This window comes from Mauremys mutica, chromosome 1, assembly GCF_020497125.1.
Source record: "Mauremys mutica isolate MM-2020 ecotype Southern chromosome 1, ASM2049712v1, whole genome shotgun sequence".
NCBI classification, from domain to species: Eukaryota; Metazoa; Chordata; order Testudines; family Geoemydidae; genus Mauremys; species Mauremys mutica.
The window spans coordinates 112,557,984-112,578,523 of NC_059072.1; the positions used below are offsets into that span (position 1 = coordinate 112,557,984).

Here is a 20,540-nt window from a genome sequence, read left to right on the forward strand (position 1 = left end):
CTGCAATTGGAACTCAATCACTCCAAAGTTCATGGACAGCAAAAGAGGAGCTGGCCTGACCAAAGCAAGCTCATTATTTCAGATAATTACTTGCTGGTTCATAACTGATTAATTCCAGCAAAAACTTGAGACAGATTTTTGCTGTGCTTCTCCAGTTCCAGCATCTCCGACCTGAGCTCATGGACCGAGCGAAACAAACAAGATGGTCCAAATTATCTGCTGGTGCAAATGGGCCAAACACCACTGAAGTCACTGGAGCTGGACCCATTTATGCCAGCTGCTGCTGATCAGGATGTTCCTAGCAGCTGGAATTGCAAGAAGTGGAGGGTATGAAGGTTGCTATTCCTGTGCTGAAGTTGCAGGGGCATGGATTAAAGAACTGTGCATGATGGGCAGGGTAGGGTGAGCAATTCTTTATTCCAAGGCAATCTTGTTGTATACAGCTGCTTTCAGAACTGGCATCACAACGCCCTTCAGAGAATCAGTCCTAAACTAACGAGGAAAACCAGATTTTAAAGCAAGATTTAAAGAGAAGGAAGTGACTCAGTGGAACAGTGGGAGGAAGACAGATGAGGAAGTACAAATAAACAAGAGAGCCCCAGTTGGGAAAGCCCAGGGAACAGAGAGGAAGGCAATATTGGAGTAGAGTGAGCAGGTGGGGGAGTAGACGTATATGTAGTTAAGAAGGGAGGAGAAGAGTGAATATGGTCATTAAGGGAAATAGGTGGAAATGAGGTCAGAGGAGAAAGGTGAATAGTGCCCATGGACAGTATGAAAAGCCAGGAGGACAATTCTGAGTCTGAAGTGGCTAATGAGCCAATGAGAGCATCAGAGAGAGGTACAAAGCCCACCTGGACCAATGAAGGTTAGAGGGTAGGGACTGGGAAATGAATCCAAATGGTCTTGAAATAGGGTGACCAGACAGCAAATGTGAAAAATCGGGATGGGGGTGGGGGGTAACAGGAGCCTATATAAGAAAAAGACCCCAAAATTGGGACTGTCCCTATAAAATCAGGACATCTGGTCACCCTATCTTGAAAGTTAGCGAAGATTTCCTAGTGTTGCTCTTCTACAATCGATCCCCAGGACACACACAGAGAGAGAAGATACAGAGGAGGGAAATCTGAAACCAGCAAAGCTCCTTGCAGGTATAGCCTACCTTCTGTAAGAGGAGCGAGCCTGAATACTTTGTCATGATGGAATATATCTCCCCACCAAAGGCATCTGCCCAGGACTTCACCCTAAAGTGGAAAAAGAGGAAAACTAGCAGTATTAGCACATCAGGTAGATAAGCTGCATCAAAGGGCAACAGTCATGCAGGCATGTATCACTTCCTGTCTCCCCATGCATAGAATCACCAAGCACACCTATGACACTGTAGAAACAGTGATAACATTTTCTTTTTGAACTGCTAGTGAAACACACAACAGTAGTGGGAAACCATCATCTCTGTGGCCCACTCTGCACCCTGGTCTTTCCTTACCATTAGGCTGTTTTAACAGTGCCAAGTTTTGGGGTTCTTATTCAGTCATTATTGACTCTAACAGGAGTTTGCTTGAGCAAAGACCAAGTAAAATCTGAGTTATAACAGGGTAAGGATCTGCACTCTTTGGGGTAGGGACAACGAGCCAGGCTGTGATCTCAGTTACTCCAGTGTGAATCCAAGGCATGCAATTACTTTCAGTGAAGGTATGCTGGACTGACGGGTGTAAACTGGGAGCAGATTCTGGGTCACATCTTATCTCTCTGTCAAGTACCATGCACATGTATGCCATCCTATAAATAATAGACAATAGCAATACCACACAGAGATTATAAGGGTGGTAACATGCAGGCTCAGCATAAAGATATTGCCTCCTCCCCAAATTAGCATATATGGCTGCAGTAATTGTCAGAATACTTAATCAGGAATCATGTTAGGATGTTCCACCTACACTCAGTTCCTTTTACGGGGATTAATTTAGGAGGTATCTACTTCTTTATAGAACACATGGCTGTCTCCCCTCATCAGAACAAACCAGTTACTTATGGAGTACAGGTTCTTACCTATAATGTTCAGTGGGATTCTTCCCAGTTCTAAGAAAACTTTAAACCCAGAGGGCCTGATTCTTCTCTTTGCAATGCCAGTACAGTATAATGCAGTCAAAATCAATGGCATTCTACCACCATAAAAAACTAGTGCAATGGCATGGTAAATCAAGCACTGAGACATACATTTTTTAACCCCTGTGTGTGATCCTGCTCCCCCTGAAATCAATGGAAGCAACTCAATATTTCTGGCTATTATGGTCAGTTTATTGGTTTCTGCTTCCTGTTTTGTCAGCCACAGTCATCTTTTTTTTAATATACACTGAAAACAATACTGAATATTTGAATTCGCTAGGAAGACAGGATTCACTTTCCCATCTCAGACCCTTATTCTGACAAGCCCACTAGCTTGCTTCTGGCCAGAGAAAAGCTAAAAACAAATAAACACTTTGCCTATTGTGTAATGCATGGGGGTGGGGAAGAATTCCTTCCAGACTTTTATGGTGATCAGCTGATGTCCTGAAGCATGAGATCTCATTACCCTTATCTCATTATTTAACTCAATAACCCCCTGAAGCAGCTCATTGAACAACTTGTCCCTACAAGCCATTTAATATTGGCATGAAAATTTACTGTCACAAAAGCTGCTTACCCACCCATACGATGATGATGATAGGAAAGCTACACATAGGGCTTCTGGGAGGTTGCCTCGCCAGCCCAGGTAACTGCAGCAGTGTTACTATCTCTCTTGATTTTATCAAGTCTTGTGATATTTGGTGTTTGTTCTGAAAGCCAGGGCTCCTGGAATCATGTGATTGCATGAGAATCTTGGAGCTTTCATTAAAAAGAGAAGAAACAAAAGTTTCTAGCCCTCACGGTTGCAAAAGAAAAGCTTGAAAATATGAATCCTAAAAGCTCCATCACCAGGAAATAAATAAAAGAACCTGAAATTACTATTTAAAAAAAAAACTATATGATTTTTAAGGCAATCCCATGATTTCTGAATGCTTGGGATTGGAAGACTCCCAGGAAATATCCTGGGACTGTGGCAATGGGCAGGCAGCTGTGGCACAGCTGTGTTCATAGCACAGCAGCATCTCTATTGACTGTTCTCCGGCTGCCTCCCTAGCCCAGTTGGCTGCCTCTCTGCTGGGTTTCTTGAAGCTACATGTGGCACTTGGGGTGCTGGAGAATGTACATTTCCTGCAGGCAAAGAGAAGGACAGTGCTGGCCAGGGAGTTAGGGGGAAGCATAGGGATAGAAAGGGGGAGTCATGGGGACAGAGCTGGGGAACTACAGAGTGACAAATGGAAGACCAGAAAGATGAGAAGAGCCATGGGGAGGCATGAGAAGACTCATTAGGGACAATTATAAGAGAGACATAGGTCAGACAACTGGCGGCATACAGGGACTTCTCATCAAAGCCGTGTAAAAGGGGGGTTCCTATAGGTAAATAGGGGTCAGAAATAAATGGGGACCCAAGAAGGGCACTGAGACAGCCAATGGACAATTATTTTTTACATAAGCCGGGAGCCTGGGGGCTGCTGGAGGGCTAGGTGCATTTTGGTGAATCTGAGGTAGTTGTCTTTGTTAAATGATTGAGAGAAGAGGACAAAGAACCAAACTCATATTCACCAGATTGCATCAAAACTTCTTCTGTGACTGCCGGCTCCCACAACCCCAGATAATATGCAGAATTGTTCCTCTGGGGGGAAAGCCTTGAAACGTCAGTAGCTACCTGGTTATTGTGATTTAATAACCATAATTATTAAGATTTCATTATGCAGCAGCCAGGATAAAGTCCATGATAAAATGTTATGAGATGCCCAGGGTTAAGCCCTCAAGGGTGGCGATGAAACTGTGGGTTTCTTGGTAAACACATGAAGGATTCCATGGATGGAATCTTTTGAGAGAGGCCTTGAGCTGTTTGAATGCAAAACACTCTTCTTGATCTCAGAAAGAGATGTAAGCTTTCTTCAATAGTTTAGTTCATGTAACTGTTTCTCCAGCACAAGGTTATTTCTTTCAGCCATCACATGAGAAGCAGGTTTTCCTCCCTCTGAGTAATGCAGAAATATCTAAATCTCTTCCCTTTCAAACAAACTGTAGCATATAAAATTCTACACCGATATATTTTTAACCTTAAAGTAGTTAAGTTGCTTAAATCAGCTTAGCGAGGTCCAATACTTTTAACTCTATATATTCAGATGTTAGTATCATGGCAACCTGCCAAAGAAAGATTTGTCACCAATGCAGGACTTACTTTGTAGCATGGTGTCAGCCTTTGGCTAGCCATCCGTGACACTGAGGAGAGGTACACGCACTTCCCTTCCCCTCAGAGTGCATGCACAAATGCACGCACACAAGTATGGCACATGCACAAGTCTGTATACACATACTAAAACCCTTGTGTAAAAAGTCCATGCACAGCTACATGTATGAAAACCTGCATACAAATGCAGTGCACACACAATACAATAATGCTATGAAGACTTTGCACTTCTAACGTGCTTTTCATTTGCCAATTTCACAGGATTTTATAAAGGAAGATTAGAGTCATAATCCCCATTTTACAAATAGGGAAAGGAAACAGAGAGAGGAGATACGACCGGCATGCCACCCTACACTAAAATATGTATGTGTGTGTACAGTGCATACGTATACTGCACATGTGTGCATAATAGTTATTGCTATGTAAGCCTTTGGAGTAATATTATACAGAGCCAGTGTAAGGGGATAGTACCAGTACTATATAGAAGTACTAGGAACAGTAAGACAATTTGGATCTGATGTATAAAGATGGCCAGAATGACACATCTTCACTCAAGTACTTCAGACATATCACAGAGCACCAGTGCTACAGCCCTGTCCTAGGAGAATGTTACACACCCGCATAAAATAAGTGCACCTCTGAGGCAGCTCAAATTTGTCCCAGCAACCAGACTGGTCTCCAGCTGCCCCAGAGATCAGGGGCTGTCTTTCTACCATCTTTGCCTGCTCCTTCTGGTGCACCAAACAGAGCTGAGGAAATGGATTAGAGACTACAATCAATAACAACACCTAGCTCTTATCTAGTACTTTTTATTTTCAGATCTCAAAGCACTACACAAAGGGGGTCAGTATCATGATCCCCAATTTATCAATGGGGAAACTGAGGCACGGAGAGGGGCATGACTCGCCCATGGTCACTGAGTAGGCCAGTGGCAGAGCTAAGAATTTAACTCAGGTCTTCTGAGTGCCAGTCCACTAGGCTCTTCTGTACACTTTAAGAACAATCCTTTTCTGTCTGTGAGCCCAGGTCCATGGGAATGATTCCCAATGTGGCTTGGACCTGGTGGTGAAGCGAGATTTTGCATCTAGGGCAAAAATCAGGTCAAAGAAATACTCCATGCAAAAAGTACAATTAAAGCTCTGTCGTCCCCCAGACAAATGACATCTCTGGAAGGTGGGGAGGTGGGTGTCTCTTTAAGGGAAGGGACTGGTGCTAGTTACAAAGGAACACTGAGAGAAAAGGGATGATGAATGGCAGAGCGGGGACTGGGGCACCCGTAGCAGAAGAGAGAAGTAGACAGTGAAGTGCAGAGGATCATAGAGGGCAGAGGAGTATGTGGGTAAAGGGGTATGAGACATGGGGGAAACACTTACGTTTCCAGTGGTATCTTTGCCTGGGACTTAGCAGAAGGCAGGAGGCAGCTGAGTGAGAGGAAAAGCCACAGAATGGCTCCTGGCACCATCCTCCAGGCAAAGACCATCAGCAACAAGACTAGCTGTATAGACATAGAGATTCCCAGCCACGTTTGCCACTCTATGGAGGTCCCAGCATTGTCCAGACAGGCCCCAGCATGGTGTCTTGCTGGGGAGTGGGGTTGGGAAGCAGAGTCCTGGGGACACTTAAGCCTGCATGCTGCTGCCACCCTGTGCCGTCAGTCCGCACCGTCCCTGTCGAAATGGAGAAAAGCTCCACTGGGACTGCACAGTCTCCCACCCAACAGCTGCAGATAAAAGTTTGCAAAGAATATGCTGGAGTTACTGAGAGGGAAAACTCGGGAGAAGCTGCCCCATGGCTGCCAAGGTGATCACTGGGTCCCGTCTAGCTTTTGTGCCTTGCAGGAATGGAAGAGACTTGAGGGAGCTCTGCAGCAACAGCATCTACGTAATCCACTGCCGGCCCTTTAATCCCCAAGCAAAGCAGCAATAGCAGCAGATTTAGGGAAGTGGAGTGGGATAAAATCACCCAGGATTACTCTGATTTCTAAAGACAGGCCTCAGCTCATCCAATCAGAGATCAGAACAAGCTTCCTCCGAGCCTTTTTTAAAGGGACAGCATAACCTCTTCTAAAAAAAGTCTCCTGACCTTTGATCCCTACTGAACAGCACTTGCTCCTCACTTGTAGAGGATGCATGTAAATTGCCCTGGCATGTTTTCCTCTCTGCCAGGGGTCATTTCTATTGATTTACTTTTATGTCCCACCCTCTCCCTCCATCTTCTAGGAAGTACTAAATATACCAAGCCAAATCCCGCTCCTCGTTATTCCTATGCATGTGACCCCAGTAAGTCAAAAGGGTTGCACAAGTGTAAACGAGAGGCGAATTTAGACTGGGTCAGAATCTGATCTCAGTTATACGGTTGGGCTGGTATAAAGGATGACTATTATTTCCTATTGTTTGTATTAGGGTTCCACCCTCGAGGTCTCAGTCAGAACCCCATTGTGCCAAATCTAAGATGCAGTCCCTGGACTAAAGAACTAAATAATATCTAGGCAAAAAATGAACTGAGGGAGGAAAAAGGACAACAAGAAGCAAAAAGGGGATCAAGGAAGAACCAGGAAAATACTGGACACTTAATCTGATCTGACATCTGGAAGTGTGACTGCTGATTATTAATGAAGTCCAACATTTTGGTACAGGAAAAAAACTATCCAGACAGTTAGCCCCTAATTTGTATCTGGAGATTGACAAGTGAGTCCAGAAAGACCTATGGTTGTAGTAGATAGCAAATTACAAACTGTTATGAGGGTCACACTTTATATCAATGTTTAATTTATAAATGATTTTAAAGGGTTATTAAAAGACTACTAGATGTTATAACCATGTTACTGACAGGAGTAGTAGATAGCTAAAAGTACATCAGTAAAACATATTAAAAGATCGTTAGAAGCAACCTATTGACCAGCTGGACTGCAGAACAATGGATTAAGCTTTTATTAAAACATCTATTAATAATTTATTAACTTGTCATAAACTATTTATAAATGGAACTTGAATATAAAGAGTAACAATTATGAGCATAGCATAGCATTTCTCAAATGTATATGCAGGAGGAATCATCTGCAAAACGATGGAGGTCAAGTATCAGACACAGGGCAGGTGTAATACTGTTTGCAGACTTGGTGCCCACACATGTAATGGGATTAGAGAAAAACTAGAGCAAATACAGAGAAGAGAAACAAGGATTAGAAGTTAAAATATGTGATGAGCAACTGAAAATTTTAACAGGCGAGGATAAGTTACTTACATTACGGTGATAATTTACTTAGGGATTTAGTGGATTCTTCATCAATTGACATCTTTAAATCAATAGTAGATGTGTCTGTACAAGATCTGTTATAGCTCAGTGTGACGGGGTGTGACTCACCACTGCAGCGCCTCCTGCTGGATGTCCCAGGGATTAGCTCTGCTAGCTAGTGTGCCCTTTTCTGGTGGTGTCTCGCCCACTGTCACCTCTGCTCCTGGACCCATGTCACTCCAAGGACTGTGGCGTCCTCTTCAGGACACAGCCCTTTTGCTGTGTCACACTCAGTTCTCCCCCATTCTAGGGGAACAGCAGTCTACTGCCCAGCCACTTGCTCAGCGGCAATGGGGGCAGGGGGGCACCCAGGCCCACCCACTACTCCGGGTCCTGGCCCAGGGACCATGTAGATGGCAGCCACATGCTGCATCCCCTCCAACCCTTCAGTCTTCTTCCCTAGGCCACTTCCCCGGAACCCCAGCACCTTCTCCACCCTTGTCTCAGGGCCTCAGCGTGCCAGCAGTCAGCCAGGAGCTCACTCTCGCTCCCCTGAACCTGCTTAGCATTACTCTGTCCAAGGTGCTAGCTGCCCTCTGCCTGCAAGGCAGCCAGTCCTCCTCCCTCCCTGACCTGCTCTGCCCTGAGGCTCTTCTTATATGGGCCTGCCCGGCCCTCATTGACTGTTCCTCGCAGCCCCTCTCCAACTGGCTATTTCCTGCACAGCTTCCCTAGGATCCTCTACAATTGACTGCCTGTCGCGTAGCCTCTCTAGGGTTCTATTAACCCTTTATGGCTAGTGTGGGGCAGGAGCCCCATCACACTCAACCACAAATTATGGGCATGATGCAGGAATTACTGGGTGAGGTTTTTTGGCCTGTGTTATGCAGGTCAGACTAAATGGTCAGGATGGTCACTTCTCACATTAAAATTTATGAATCCATGAATTTTAGAACAGCCAAATCTCAGGCAGACAAGATCACCTACTATACCTTCAAGGTAACAAATACAATATCCACTATAAATGAAGCAAGGGAATTATTCACAATTTCAGATGGAAGTAGAATGGCTTTATCGATTTGTAGGGAAGGGTTGCTGGATGAGCAAGCATCTCAAACAGGTGATTAAGAGAAAGCAGAGAGCCTACGAGGAATGGAAGATGGGAAGGATCAGCAAGGAAACCTACCTCTTGGAGGTCAGAAAAGGTGTAGGGATAAAGTGAGACCTGCCAATAGCCAAGCAGAGTTGGACCTTGCAAAGGGAATTAAAACCAATAGTAAGAAGTTCTATAGCCATATAAATAAGAATAAAACAAGGAAAGAAGTGGGACTGCTAAGCATTGAGGATGGGGTGGAGATTAAAGATAATCTAGGCATGGGCCAACACCTAAACAAATAGTTTGCCTGTTTTTAATGGCACTAGTGAAGTGTGTAGGGGTAGTGGCAGGGTGCCTGATGGGAACGAGAATATGGAGGTAGAAATTACCACAGCTGAGGTGAAAGTCAAACTCAAACAGTTTAATGGGACTAAATTGGGCGGGCTCAGATAATCTCCATCCTAGAATATTAAAGGAATTGGCACAAGAAATTGCAAGCCCAAGAGAAAGGATTTTTAATGAATCTGTAAACTCGGGGGTCATACCCTATGACTGGAGAATTGCTAATATAGTTCCTGTTTTTAAGAAAGGAGAAAAAAGTGATCCAGGAAACTACAGGCCTGTTAGTTTGACCTCAATTGTATGCAAGGTCTTGGAACAAATTTTGAAAGAGAAAGTAGTTAAGGACATAGAGGTGAATGGTAATTGGGATAAAATACAACATGGTTTTACAAAAGATAGATTGTGCCAGACCAACCTGATTTCTTCTTTGAGAAGGTAACTGATTTTTAGACAAAGATCTAATCTACCTGGATTTCAGTAAGGCATTTGATACAGTTCCACATGGAAAATTATTACTTAAATTGGAGAAGATGGAGATTAGTATGAGAATTGAAAGGTGGACAAAGAACTGGTTAAAGGGGTGACTACAATGGGTCATACAGAAAGGTTGTACAGGCTGGAGGGAGGTTACTAGTGGAGTTCCTCAGGGACTGGTCTTGTGACCAATGTTATTTAACATTTTTATTACTGACCTTGGCATAAAAAGTGAGTGTGTGATGATAAAATTTGTGGATGACACAAGTTGGGAGGTATAGCCAATACGGAGGAGGACCAGAATATCATACAAGAAGATCTGGATGACCTTGTAAACTGGAGTAAAAGAAATGAGATGAAATTTAATATTGCAAAATGCAAGGTCATGCATTTAGGGATTAACAAGAATTTTTGCTATAAACTAGGGACTTATCATTTGGGAGTGACAGAGAGAGGAGAAAGACGTGGGTGTATTGGTTGAATTTGGGATGACTAGGAGCCGTCAATGTGATGTAGCTGGTGAAAAAAGCTAACGCAGTCCTAGGATGCATCAGGCGAGGTATTTCCAGTAGAGACAGGGAAGTATTAGTACTTTTATACAAGGCACTGGTGAGTCCTCATTTGGAATACGGTGTGCAATTCTGGTCTCCTATGTTTAAGAAAGAAGAATTGAAACTGGAACAGGTGCAGAGAATGGCTACTAGGATGATCCGAGGAATGGAAAACCTGTCTTATGAAAGGAGACTCAAAGAGTTTGCATTGTTTAGCCTAACCAAAAGTAGGTTGAGAGGAGATATGATTCCTCTCTATAAATACATTAGAGGGATACATACCAGGGAGGGAGAGGAGTTATTTAAGTTAAGCACCAATGGCGACCCCAGAACAAATGGATATAAACTGGCCATCAACAAGTTTAAGCTTGAAATTAGGTGAAGGTTTCACTCCTTTGATGGTGAGAAGTTTGGGGGCAGCCTCCCAAGGGGACCAGTGGGGGCAAAAAAACCTAATTGGCTACAAGACTGAGTTTGATAAGTTTATGGAGGAAATGGTATGATGAGATTGCCTACAATGGCACGTGGCCCATGGGTGACTGCTAGTAGCAAATATCTCCAATGGCTGTTGATGGGACACTAGATGCAGAGGGCTCTGAGTTACTACAGAGAATTATTTCCCAGGTCTTTGCCTGGTGGGTGTTGCCCACATGCTCAGGGTCTGACTGCTCTCCATATTTGGGGTTGGGAAGGAATTTTCTCCTGGGTCAGATTGGCAGAGACCCTGTGGGGGGTGGTTCACCTTTCTCTGCAGCATGGGGCCCAGGTCACTTGCAGGTTTAAACTAGTGTAAATGGTGACTTCTCTGTAACTTTGTCTTTAAACCATGATTTGAGGACATCAGTAACTCAGCCCGAGGTTAGGGGTCTATTTCAGGAGTGGGTGGGTGAGGTTCTGTGGCCTGCAATGTACAGGAGGTCAGACTAGATAATCACGATGGTCCTGTCTGACCTTACAATCTATGAGTCTATAAAGGATAAATCTTGCCAAACGTGATTGCTTTTAGGATGAAATTATTCATATAGTGAATGCAGAGAAAGGAGTAGATAAATCAGATCTGGATTTTAATCAAGCATTTGATGCCGTGCCTCTCAAAGGGCTACACTGTGGTATGAATGTGCCAACCCTGAGAAGGGGGCAATGCAGAGCCCAGCTGCCCTCAGAGGAGCACAGGGATGATAATCTCTCCAGGGCTGCTGCTTATGTATGGAGGGCGGGAGGTGCAATGAGCTGCATGCATTAGAATGGAGCAGATTGGACCCAACATACTGGCCCCACTCTGGCTTATTGGGGAGGGAGGGAGGCAGAAAGAGGGGCCAGATCCCCACCTCCTCCTGTCCTTGATGTCTATATCCTGCAGGAATGAGCAGTAGCATAGGGCAGAGCTGGAGCAAAAACATCAACATATGGAAAGATTGAAAAAATTGATGATTTTTTCTTGAACCTCCCCCAGTTATTTGACCATCTATAGAACTGGCTGAATTTTTCATATTTTGATGGCTAATAAAAAAATCACAGAAAAAAGTTGCCTTTTTTGGCAACATTTCCTCACTCTTTTTGCAAGGAGCTCCAGTGCAGGAAGCATTGGGACTGGTCTTGTGTGTGGCTCTTGCACAGCTGTGTGAAGTGGGGGATTCTTTTTCCTCACTCCTTCATCTATGTCAGGGGTGGGCAAACTTTCTGGCCTGAGGGCCACATTGGGGTTGCGCAACTGTGTGGAGGGCCGGGTAGGGAAGGCTGTGCCTCCCCAAACAGCCTGGCCCCGCCCCTATCTGCCCCTCCCACTTCCTGCCTCCGGACTGTCCCTCTCAGAATCCCCCACCCATCCAACCCTCTCCCCCTCCCCTGACCACCACCTCCCAGGAGACCTCAAGGGCCAGGTAGGACGGTCCCGCGGGCTGGATGTGGCCTGCGGGCCATAGTTTGCCCACCTCTGATCTATGTATTGCCACTTATAATCGGGACCCAATTTAATCCGAGTTGGTTTAGCTAAAAGAACTGCCATGTGCTTTGAAAACTATCCAAAGGACTGAAACAAAAGATGATGAGAAACAGCAGTGGACCGAGTTGGGAAGATGATGCTGCTGATAATCTGTGTTAGCTTCCATTTTATTTAAAACCTTCAGTTGTGAGCTAGAAGAGGGAGTAAGCAGCAAAATAATGCAATAGAAAGATGAACTGAAAGTACTATTGAGACTTGACCAATAATACAAAGTGACTTGGAAAAGGTTTAATTTGATAACTGTATGTATAGTTATTTCTACAGGCCTCAGTCACTACAGTCTCTGAGCACCTCTGAAACACAAGGAAGCAATAACTAAAAACAGATTCAACAAGGTGCAAAAAATGAAACCGAATTCTGAACAACTGGTGAAAAACAATCCAAAGCAAATATACAAAATGGGCTGGAGAAACCTGGGAGGGTGTAAGAGACCTAGCAATGAGCGTGGACAGCAAATTAGAACTAAGTTAGCAATGCACTGTGACAGCAAAAAAAGGCCAGTGCAATTCTGAACGGCATTCACAGAGGCATCACAGCAAGGAGCAGAGAAGAAATATCCCCTCTCAATGTAGCTCTGGTATGACTGGAGTTGGGACATAGTGCCAGGCACTGAGATACAGAGTTCACTTCTAGGCACTCATTATCAGAAAGATATTGAGAAATTAGAAGGTGGTCAAAGAAAAGCAACAGTCATTATCAGAGGGTTGGAGTAACTGATATACAAGAGAAGGTTATTAAAGAAGCTAAATACTCATTGCTTGGCTAAGTAACGGCTATGGGATGACATGGGGAATTATGTAGTTTTACAGTGGGATATAAATAAGGAGAATGGGATGAAATTAAGGAAGGGAAAAATTAGGTTGAATATCAGGAAAACTTTCTTGAGTGTGAGCTCTGCTTGGCCATGGGATCGCCTTCCTAGTCACTTATTTGACCAGTGCACAATTGGCCCTTATGCTACATTTCTTAGCATTGGGGTCTCTCCTCTCTACTAGTTGGCGAGTCAGGTGGGATAGAGGATATGATAGTATGCTTGAGGGCTGAAGGAGAGGAACTCAATGAGAATTTGAGGATAAAAGACAGGGAGGAAATCAGCGAGGATGGAAAGGAATGGGGGTGGAGAGGAGATGAGAGGGGGTGTTGTTAAGAAGACAAGTTAAGGAGTTATAATTGGATGGGATGATAAAGTTAGAAATGGAAAAGACCATTCAATCATCCATCTCCCTGCCAGTGCAGAGCTGTTCCCTACAATACATTTCTAGCATTTTGTCCAACCTAGTTTTAAGTGTTCCAGGAAATAGGTCTTTCAGGTCTTCCTTGGGGAGGCTGTTGTATACTCACTTGGCAGCACACAACTCGGGGGCTAGGGCATGAATCAAGCCAGTGATTTTAAAATCTAACCAGGACTTCTGATGTACTGTAAGATGCGACCCAATTACTAAAATACAGGATAATGCTGATTTTTTGCATGGTAGCCCTGAACACTGCAGGGCTTTGGAGGGGCTCATAAGGGTGACTGTCCGAGTCCCACTCTTCTGTAGATACCAGGATCAAGGGGTGAGGAGATGGTGTCCAGTGTTAGCCTGCTTTCCTTTCTGGATACATTAGGATCCTGTCATCTGACTGGGACTGCTGAATAACCATGAACATCAATGTAAGATAGCGTATTGTCTGTGATTAATAAGACACTTTTATTCTAGTTTTGGATGAAACATTCAGGCTTTGAATTAAAATTTGAAATATTTAATTTTAGTTTATTCTACTTTGGCGAGACTATTTTCCTTCCTAAAGGAAGGATGGGAACTAACAGCAGAGGAAACAGTCTTTGGGTAGGTCACAGCTGATACATTGCATTGCTGTTGAGATCATCTTCAAGTCTCTATCATTCATGCTCTCTCACAGCAGGACTAATCAGATGAATATCTGGGTGTGAAAGCTCCTTGGCAGTGTCCCTTTAAAGTCCTGCTCCAGAACAGTGCTTTAGCATCAGCCCAGCAAACTGTCTTCAGAAATGGTTCTTGCAAGAGTGATACTAGCACAGTGCCTTTGGCCTGTCTCGAAAGGCCTAACTTCCATATACTGGTTTGGCAAGCAGTCTCGTAGGGCCTTGCCCACACTAAAAAAATGAGCATCCATATTACAGCAGCTGCCAGCAACAGTGTAGCTATGCTAATGATAGCTATGGGGTAGGGCCTCGGGTGGGCTCCTGTTAGACACAGAGAGGTATTTTTACTATTCTGGCAGGCAAAGCTTCCAAGCAGGGTCTCATGATATGATGGTTACAAATTCCAGAGCCTGTCTAAAATAGCAGCTTAGCCCCAGACAACACAGCCATGGCTTTGCTGGGTGTTGCTGTTATATGAAGCCGATTGTTACAGCCCAGGAATGGGGGCCAGGAAATCTGGGTTCTATTCCTGTCTCTGCCATTAAGTGACTGTGAGACCTTAACCTCTCTGTTCCTCAGTTTCCCCCTGTGATATTAGTCTCTTTGCATCTCAGTTTCCCACTATAAAGCCAGGGAGGATAATATTTCCTTGACTCACAGGTGTGTTGTGAGGTTACATGCACTAATGTATATACAGCATTTTAAGATACTTGGATAGATGATGCCATAGAAATCTGAAGTTGTACTATTAAAACACGGTTTCTCTGGCCAATGGAGGCAGGGCCTAAGAGATAACACGCACAGAAAGACGGTGATATGACAGTATATGTCTGATATAACTCTTTGCCATGTCACAAAAGTTCATTTAACATGGGGAATACAGCTAAAGATCCAGCCATTACTGATTTTTCAGCAGAACAAATTCATCCCTGTGTAATTACTGGAGCAAAGGAATTGCCATACTAACTCAGAACAGTGGCCCATCTAACCCAGCATCCTGGTAGTGACATTAGTCAGTACTGGATGCTTCAGAAGAAAGTCAAAGAAATCATGTAATAGAGAATAATGTGAATAGCTGGACCATAAAACATCACTGGAGTTAATCAAGGCTGAATTTGGCCTAATGTGTCCATTTCAACCTCTAAATTCCACCCTCTCTCTCAGTTAGCATCTGGCTCCAGAACCATTCTTCTGCAAACTGCATGATTTTACAACTGTTTATAGAAACAGTCATATAAAAGTTGTATTAATTAACCCCTGTGGCTGGTGCTTTTTTAAACTCTATTCTAAATTTAGAATTGTCTAAATATTCTGGGATAAAACAGGCATTTTCTTGCTCAGAGCATTTTAAACACACAGCATTCATCATTGTTCTCAGCAGCAACGGCAGCAGCAGGAAACCCAGGGCAACCAGAGTAGGAGACATCAAGGGAGAGCAGAATGCACAGAGACTAAGGAGCAGAGAAGCATTTCCCCACCATTTATGCAATAGAATAAAAGAAATAGTGAAAGCAGATATTTGATTTTTTAGAGAAATCTGGGCAAATGGCAGCTTTCCTACCTGCTCTAAGAAAGAGACCCGAAAAGAAACCGGACAGTGTCTTTATCTAACCACCCTCCACGAGCTAAATGTCATCTTTTCCACTTCATGACCCAAAGGAACTCAATTAGTAGGAAGGAAAATGGAATTTTAAGAGGGATTAAAGTCTCTCATGTGGAGGTGGATGCTCTAGAACAGTTCTTTCAAGGGGGGTTGTGCTGCCTAGTGGCTGATGCAAGATTGTGGTCGCATGGAGAGGCACTAGAATTGCATGGCACAAAGTGACTAAATAAAGGATGCTGCTTATTCTGTTGATCTCCAAGGCCACCAAGACACTTTACTGAGTGCGTATCGCTCAGTGTAAATTGCATGGCCAAATCCTGTTCCATATTAAATGCGGGATGTGATGACCTTGTTCTGAGGATACACTACAAATATCTCCTCTTCCTACTCAGTGTGTTAACTACCTCTTGAGGCTCCAGTCAAGATTTTACCAGGTTATAAGAACAGAGGGAGCTGGACCAAATTCAGGCTGCTCCAGCAGGGATGCACGAATAGGAGGAAAGAGCACACAAACCACAGCTCTCCACGTGCTCTTGCGTAAAGGACGGCCATATGTTGGTTGCAGGTCCTGGAAGTGAAAAGTCACTTTCCCTTTCAGTCTCAGTTTACTCACCCGCCTACTTGTGAGGATTCAATAGTTAACGTCTGCACGGAGCTTTGAACATATAAAGTGCTATATAAATTCTAAGTATTATTGCTAAGGGAGGTGGTGCAGTCTAGTGGGCAAGGTGCTGGCCTGAGAGTCAGGAGACCTGGGTTTCTATTTCCAGCTTAGCAATTGACCTGCTGTGTGACCGTCACTTCCCACTCTTTGGCTTGCTATTTAGCAAGCTATTTGCTCTTTGCGCAAGGACTATCTCTAACTCTGTGTTTGTACAGGGTCTGGCACAATGAGGCTCTGATCCCAGTTGGGGCTTCTTGCACAGCTGTAATACAGATCAGAATATGACGAATGGGGGACATGTCTGGGCAGGATCTCTCCTCTCAGTTATCATTCATCCTTTTAACATTTCCAGTTGATGTTGTTTTCTCAAAACCCTTCTTTTTCTTCAGTGTTTTCCCTTTTCTCATTCAGCCTTTCTTGCCCATGCAGGTTTACATTCACTGGTCAGGCCTTCCCTCCTTTTATCTTTTCTTTGCCCCTATCCTTCCCATTCCTTCTTCCTCACACTTTTCTCTCTCTCCTCCATGATTCTGCTACTGCAGCTCCTCTACCCTTTCCAGGCCTCCTTTGACCCTCTATTCTCTAGTGTACCTGTCTATTCATCCTCTGATTTACCATCCTTCCATGACTGAGAAGGAACCAGCAATTCAGCACTATGGAGGGATGTGATGGGTCACTGCCTCTCCTGCAGCAGCCTCTGAATGACCAGGGAGCACTCTGAGGAGTTAGTGTCTCCTCCAGTGCAGTTGCTCAACAGTCCCCACTCAGGCCACTGTGGGCATGTCTACACTGCAATAAAACACCCGCAGCTGACGTGGGTTTGCAGGGCTTGAGCTGTGGGCCAATAAAATTGCAGCATAGATGTTTGAGCTTAGGCTGGTGCCTGGGCTCTGGAACCCCATGTGTGGGGAGCGTCCCAGACCCTGGGTTCCAGCCGGAGCGTCTACATTGCAATTTTATAGCCCTTCAGTCTCAGCTCCACAAGCACAAGTCAGCTGACCTGGACCAGCTGCAGGTGTAGGCATACAGTGTGGACATACCCCTAAGGTATGTCTACACTGTAATGTAAACCCAGGGTTAGTAGAACTCAAGTCAGCAGACTCTTGATTTGTTAACCTAGGACTTGAGCATCTACACTGATTTGAAAGTCCAGATTAGGAATTGTAGAACCCTGGGTCCCAGCCTGGGGCTCCAGCATTTTACACTACATAATGTGCGCCTGAATCCAACCACCTATATCTCAGACTTCCTAGCGCCCTCCCAAAATGTGGCTGCTCTAGCCCTTTGTTCATGGTGCAGTGTATGAAAACTTGACTGTCCACCACACTTGTCTTTCAGAGGACAGAGAAAGTTGGCCTGTGGGACTGTGGGATACTTTTGGCAGACTCCCAGAGCATGAGAGTCTATACTATGTGACTATACTGCAAAACAATAGGGCTTGGACCCTGGGTCCCAGCTTGACTCAGGGTCAGACCCTCCACCTCTGTGGGGTCCTGGGACCCTGTGTCTGAGCCCTGAGTTAGCATGATTTATGTGTAGATGGAAGGGTGGCCTTGAGACTGAGTTCGAACTCTGGGCTTACACTGCACTATAGAGATACCCTCAGTTATCGCCCCAAAATTGGAAGATGAGCTCTTTAGCCTTACTGAGAGGCAAGAAGTCTGACAGACATCTGCTTCTTTCAGTGCCTGAGTTCTAACTGATCAGCATTGCTTAACAAGAGCCTCTGCACAACCACTGGTTCCGGCGAGCTCTTGCCAGGTACGGTTCTCCACAACCACCATATTACAGTGTGAGAGTGAGCGTACTGCTCTGACTGCACCCTGGCTGGGCAATAGGAGCCCCACAGATCTTGCAGGAGGGTCTCACCCGAGGCGCTGCATTAGCCTAGCACAGGACAGTTCCCTTCACTAAAGAGCAGCCATAGGAACCCTCGTCCCTGGCAATGAGAGAAAAGGCTTGTAGATCAGTCTAGGGCTTCAGAGAAGGGTCAAATTGCTGGGTGAGCAATAGGGAAGAGTCCATTTGGTGGAGTGCCTGCTAGGGGGAAAAGATCCATCTGCTGTGAGGGCAGGGGGGGAGGATCAGTTTGCTGGGGGGAGTGGGCCAAAAGAGGTAGATGATCAAACTGAGGGGGTTAGAGGGAGATACAAATTGCTGGTCCAGGGGTTAAAGGAAGAACCAATTTTCCTGAGATTGGGGTGGTGGGAAGAAAATCAATTTGCTGAAGGGGGCTGCAGAGGTAGAGTGTAAATGAGCTGGGAGGAAGAGAACAGAGCATCAATTGGCTGGGGATAGTCACAGGACTGAGTAGGTGGGAGGGGTTGCACAGGGTGGACTCAGAGAGGACAGCTGGGGGCAGAAAAGGATGGATAGAATGTGTGTGAGAGGGGTGGTCAGAGGATGAATTGGAGGCCAGAGGATTGCTTGGGAAGGGTGAAGGGAAAAGGATGGACTAAGGTGGAAGAGGGGAGAGAATCAGTTGAATGGGGAGCCTTACTAAGGGGCTCCTAGTCTGGAGTTCCTCAGATTTTGAGTGCCCATCCTGAGACCACATGGGCCCGATTTCTAGAGGTGCTCCTTCCACTGCCTGTAGCTGGAGTGGTGAGTACTCAGCACCTCTGACAATCGGGCCCTAGGTGTCTCAGCTAGGGCATTCAAAATCATTGGCTAGTTTTGAACATTTTGGCCTTGATATTTATAAAGCACATGGAGGACCTCAAACGCAAAAGCCATAGTGATGCAAAATGCAATTAAAAAACCGTTGAATCTGAGATTTTTGCATTTAATTTGGAATTCACAAAATGCTCCAATTTTGCCAGTAGTCTCTAAGTCATGATCTGCAACATTTCATGATTTTTTTCTTGAAAATAGGACTGACCTTTTTTTCCCCCACAGAAAACCTTTAACATTTCAAACATTTTAATTGGCTGATGATCGATTTGAATGTGTTTTAAGATAAAACTGGCCTTTAATAAAATGTCACAAAAAGAGAACTTCAGAGCCATGGGAAAGCCTGGAATGAAACAGTCAATTATTTTTTCATTAATATTTATGAAAACATGTTTTTGATTTTTTTTTGCCAGCCATTAGTTATCTCTAAAGATATTGTGATGAGTTTAAAAAGAAAGGAAGGAGCAAGAAAGTTTCCACATCAAATTAGAAAAGTTTTTAGAGTCTCATATTTTGCTCCCAAATTACTCAACAAAGCACTAGAAGTGTTTCCCTGACCAATGACAATGAAGCTGGTTGCTTGTGAATGGACCTCAACTCAGGACCAAAACTACTTTTAGGAAAGATTGTGTTGTAGCATCTCTTCTTGACCTCTAATTACAATTCAAGTCACTTCCCTTCTCACCAAGCCACTTCCAAATCTGTAATTAGTAAAGTTACCTGCTAGCTTTCATAATGGACGCTCTCTCCTTCCTTCAGTGTCTAAGTAGTGTCTCTTGCCTTTCACAGAGATTGTCCTTCCATTGTGTTGTGTATTTGGTTGTCATGTTTTTTGTTCCTATGGCAACTGAGTTAGATTATTAGGGGATAGCCCCGCCAGCTTCGGCCGGTTGGGTGAGCTCTGTGTCTGTAAATAAAATGGTAGTTTTGTTAGTTGTCTGCTCTCTGGCCTCAAGTGATTTCTTCCTATACCGGCTGTCCCCAAGGATATAACAAGTGGCGACGATGGATGGGATTCTGGTGCTGCTCCAGTAACAGAAGGAAGTAGAAGTCAAGGTAAAGAACAAACAAACAAAAAACCTGCTTGTTTGCACTGACTGTGAAAGTGAAACTAAAAATCATGGCTACTCTGACCAGGCCACTGGAACCTTTTGATGAGAATATAGAGCAGTGGCATGTGTATACTGAGCGTTTTGAGCTTTTTGTTATTGCAAATGACATTACAGAAGCGAAGAAGGTGCCAATATTCTTAAGTGTTGTAGGGGCTAAAACCTACTCCCTGCTACGCAGCTTACTACACCCTGTTAAGCCTGAGACTAAATCTTACAGTGACATTGTGGAAATCTTGGGGTCCCATTTTTCCCCAAAACCACTGGTAATTGCTGAAAGATATAGGTTCCACAAAAGAGACCAAAAGGAAGATGAAACAGTTGTACAATTTGTAGCAATTTTAAAAAAGCTAGCAGAACACTGTGAATTTAAAGAGATGTTAAATGATGCCCTGCATGACAGGTTAGAGTGTGGCCTCTACAGTGAAGCTATATGGAAGCGCCTACTGACAGAGGCTAAGCTTACATTACAGAAGGCTGTTGATATTGCTGTCTCCATGGAACTGGCTACAAGGGAGGCGCAATACATCGGTGCATCCCCTAGGGTGCAAAAAGTGTCACAAGAACCGACCCACAAAACTGTGCAGAGTCAAGAATGTTACTGCTG

The 20,540-nt window shown here is 44.4% G+C and overlaps 1 protein-coding gene across 7 annotated transcripts in view; it reads right to left on the reverse strand.

The window, feature by feature from the left end:
• Positions 1 to 19,601, reverse strand: part of CACNA2D4 (calcium voltage-gated channel auxiliary subunit alpha2delta 4) — a 171,079-nt gene extending 151,478 nt beyond the window's left edge. For all 7 annotated transcript variants that reach the window (XM_045002242.1, XM_045002244.1, XM_045002241.1 and 4 more), the window contains exons 1-2: positions 19,545 to 19,601; positions 1,160 to 1,241 (exon numbers count right to left, since the gene is read on the reverse strand). In XM_045002242.1, the coding sequence (XP_044858177.1) occupies positions 1,160 to 1,241; positions 19,545 to 19,558 (96 nt within the window). In that variant the 5' untranslated portion in view covers positions 19,559 to 19,601. The remainder of the gene's footprint in view (positions 1 to 1,159; positions 1,242 to 19,544) is intronic.
• Positions 19,602 to 20,540: the final 939 nt, after the last annotated feature.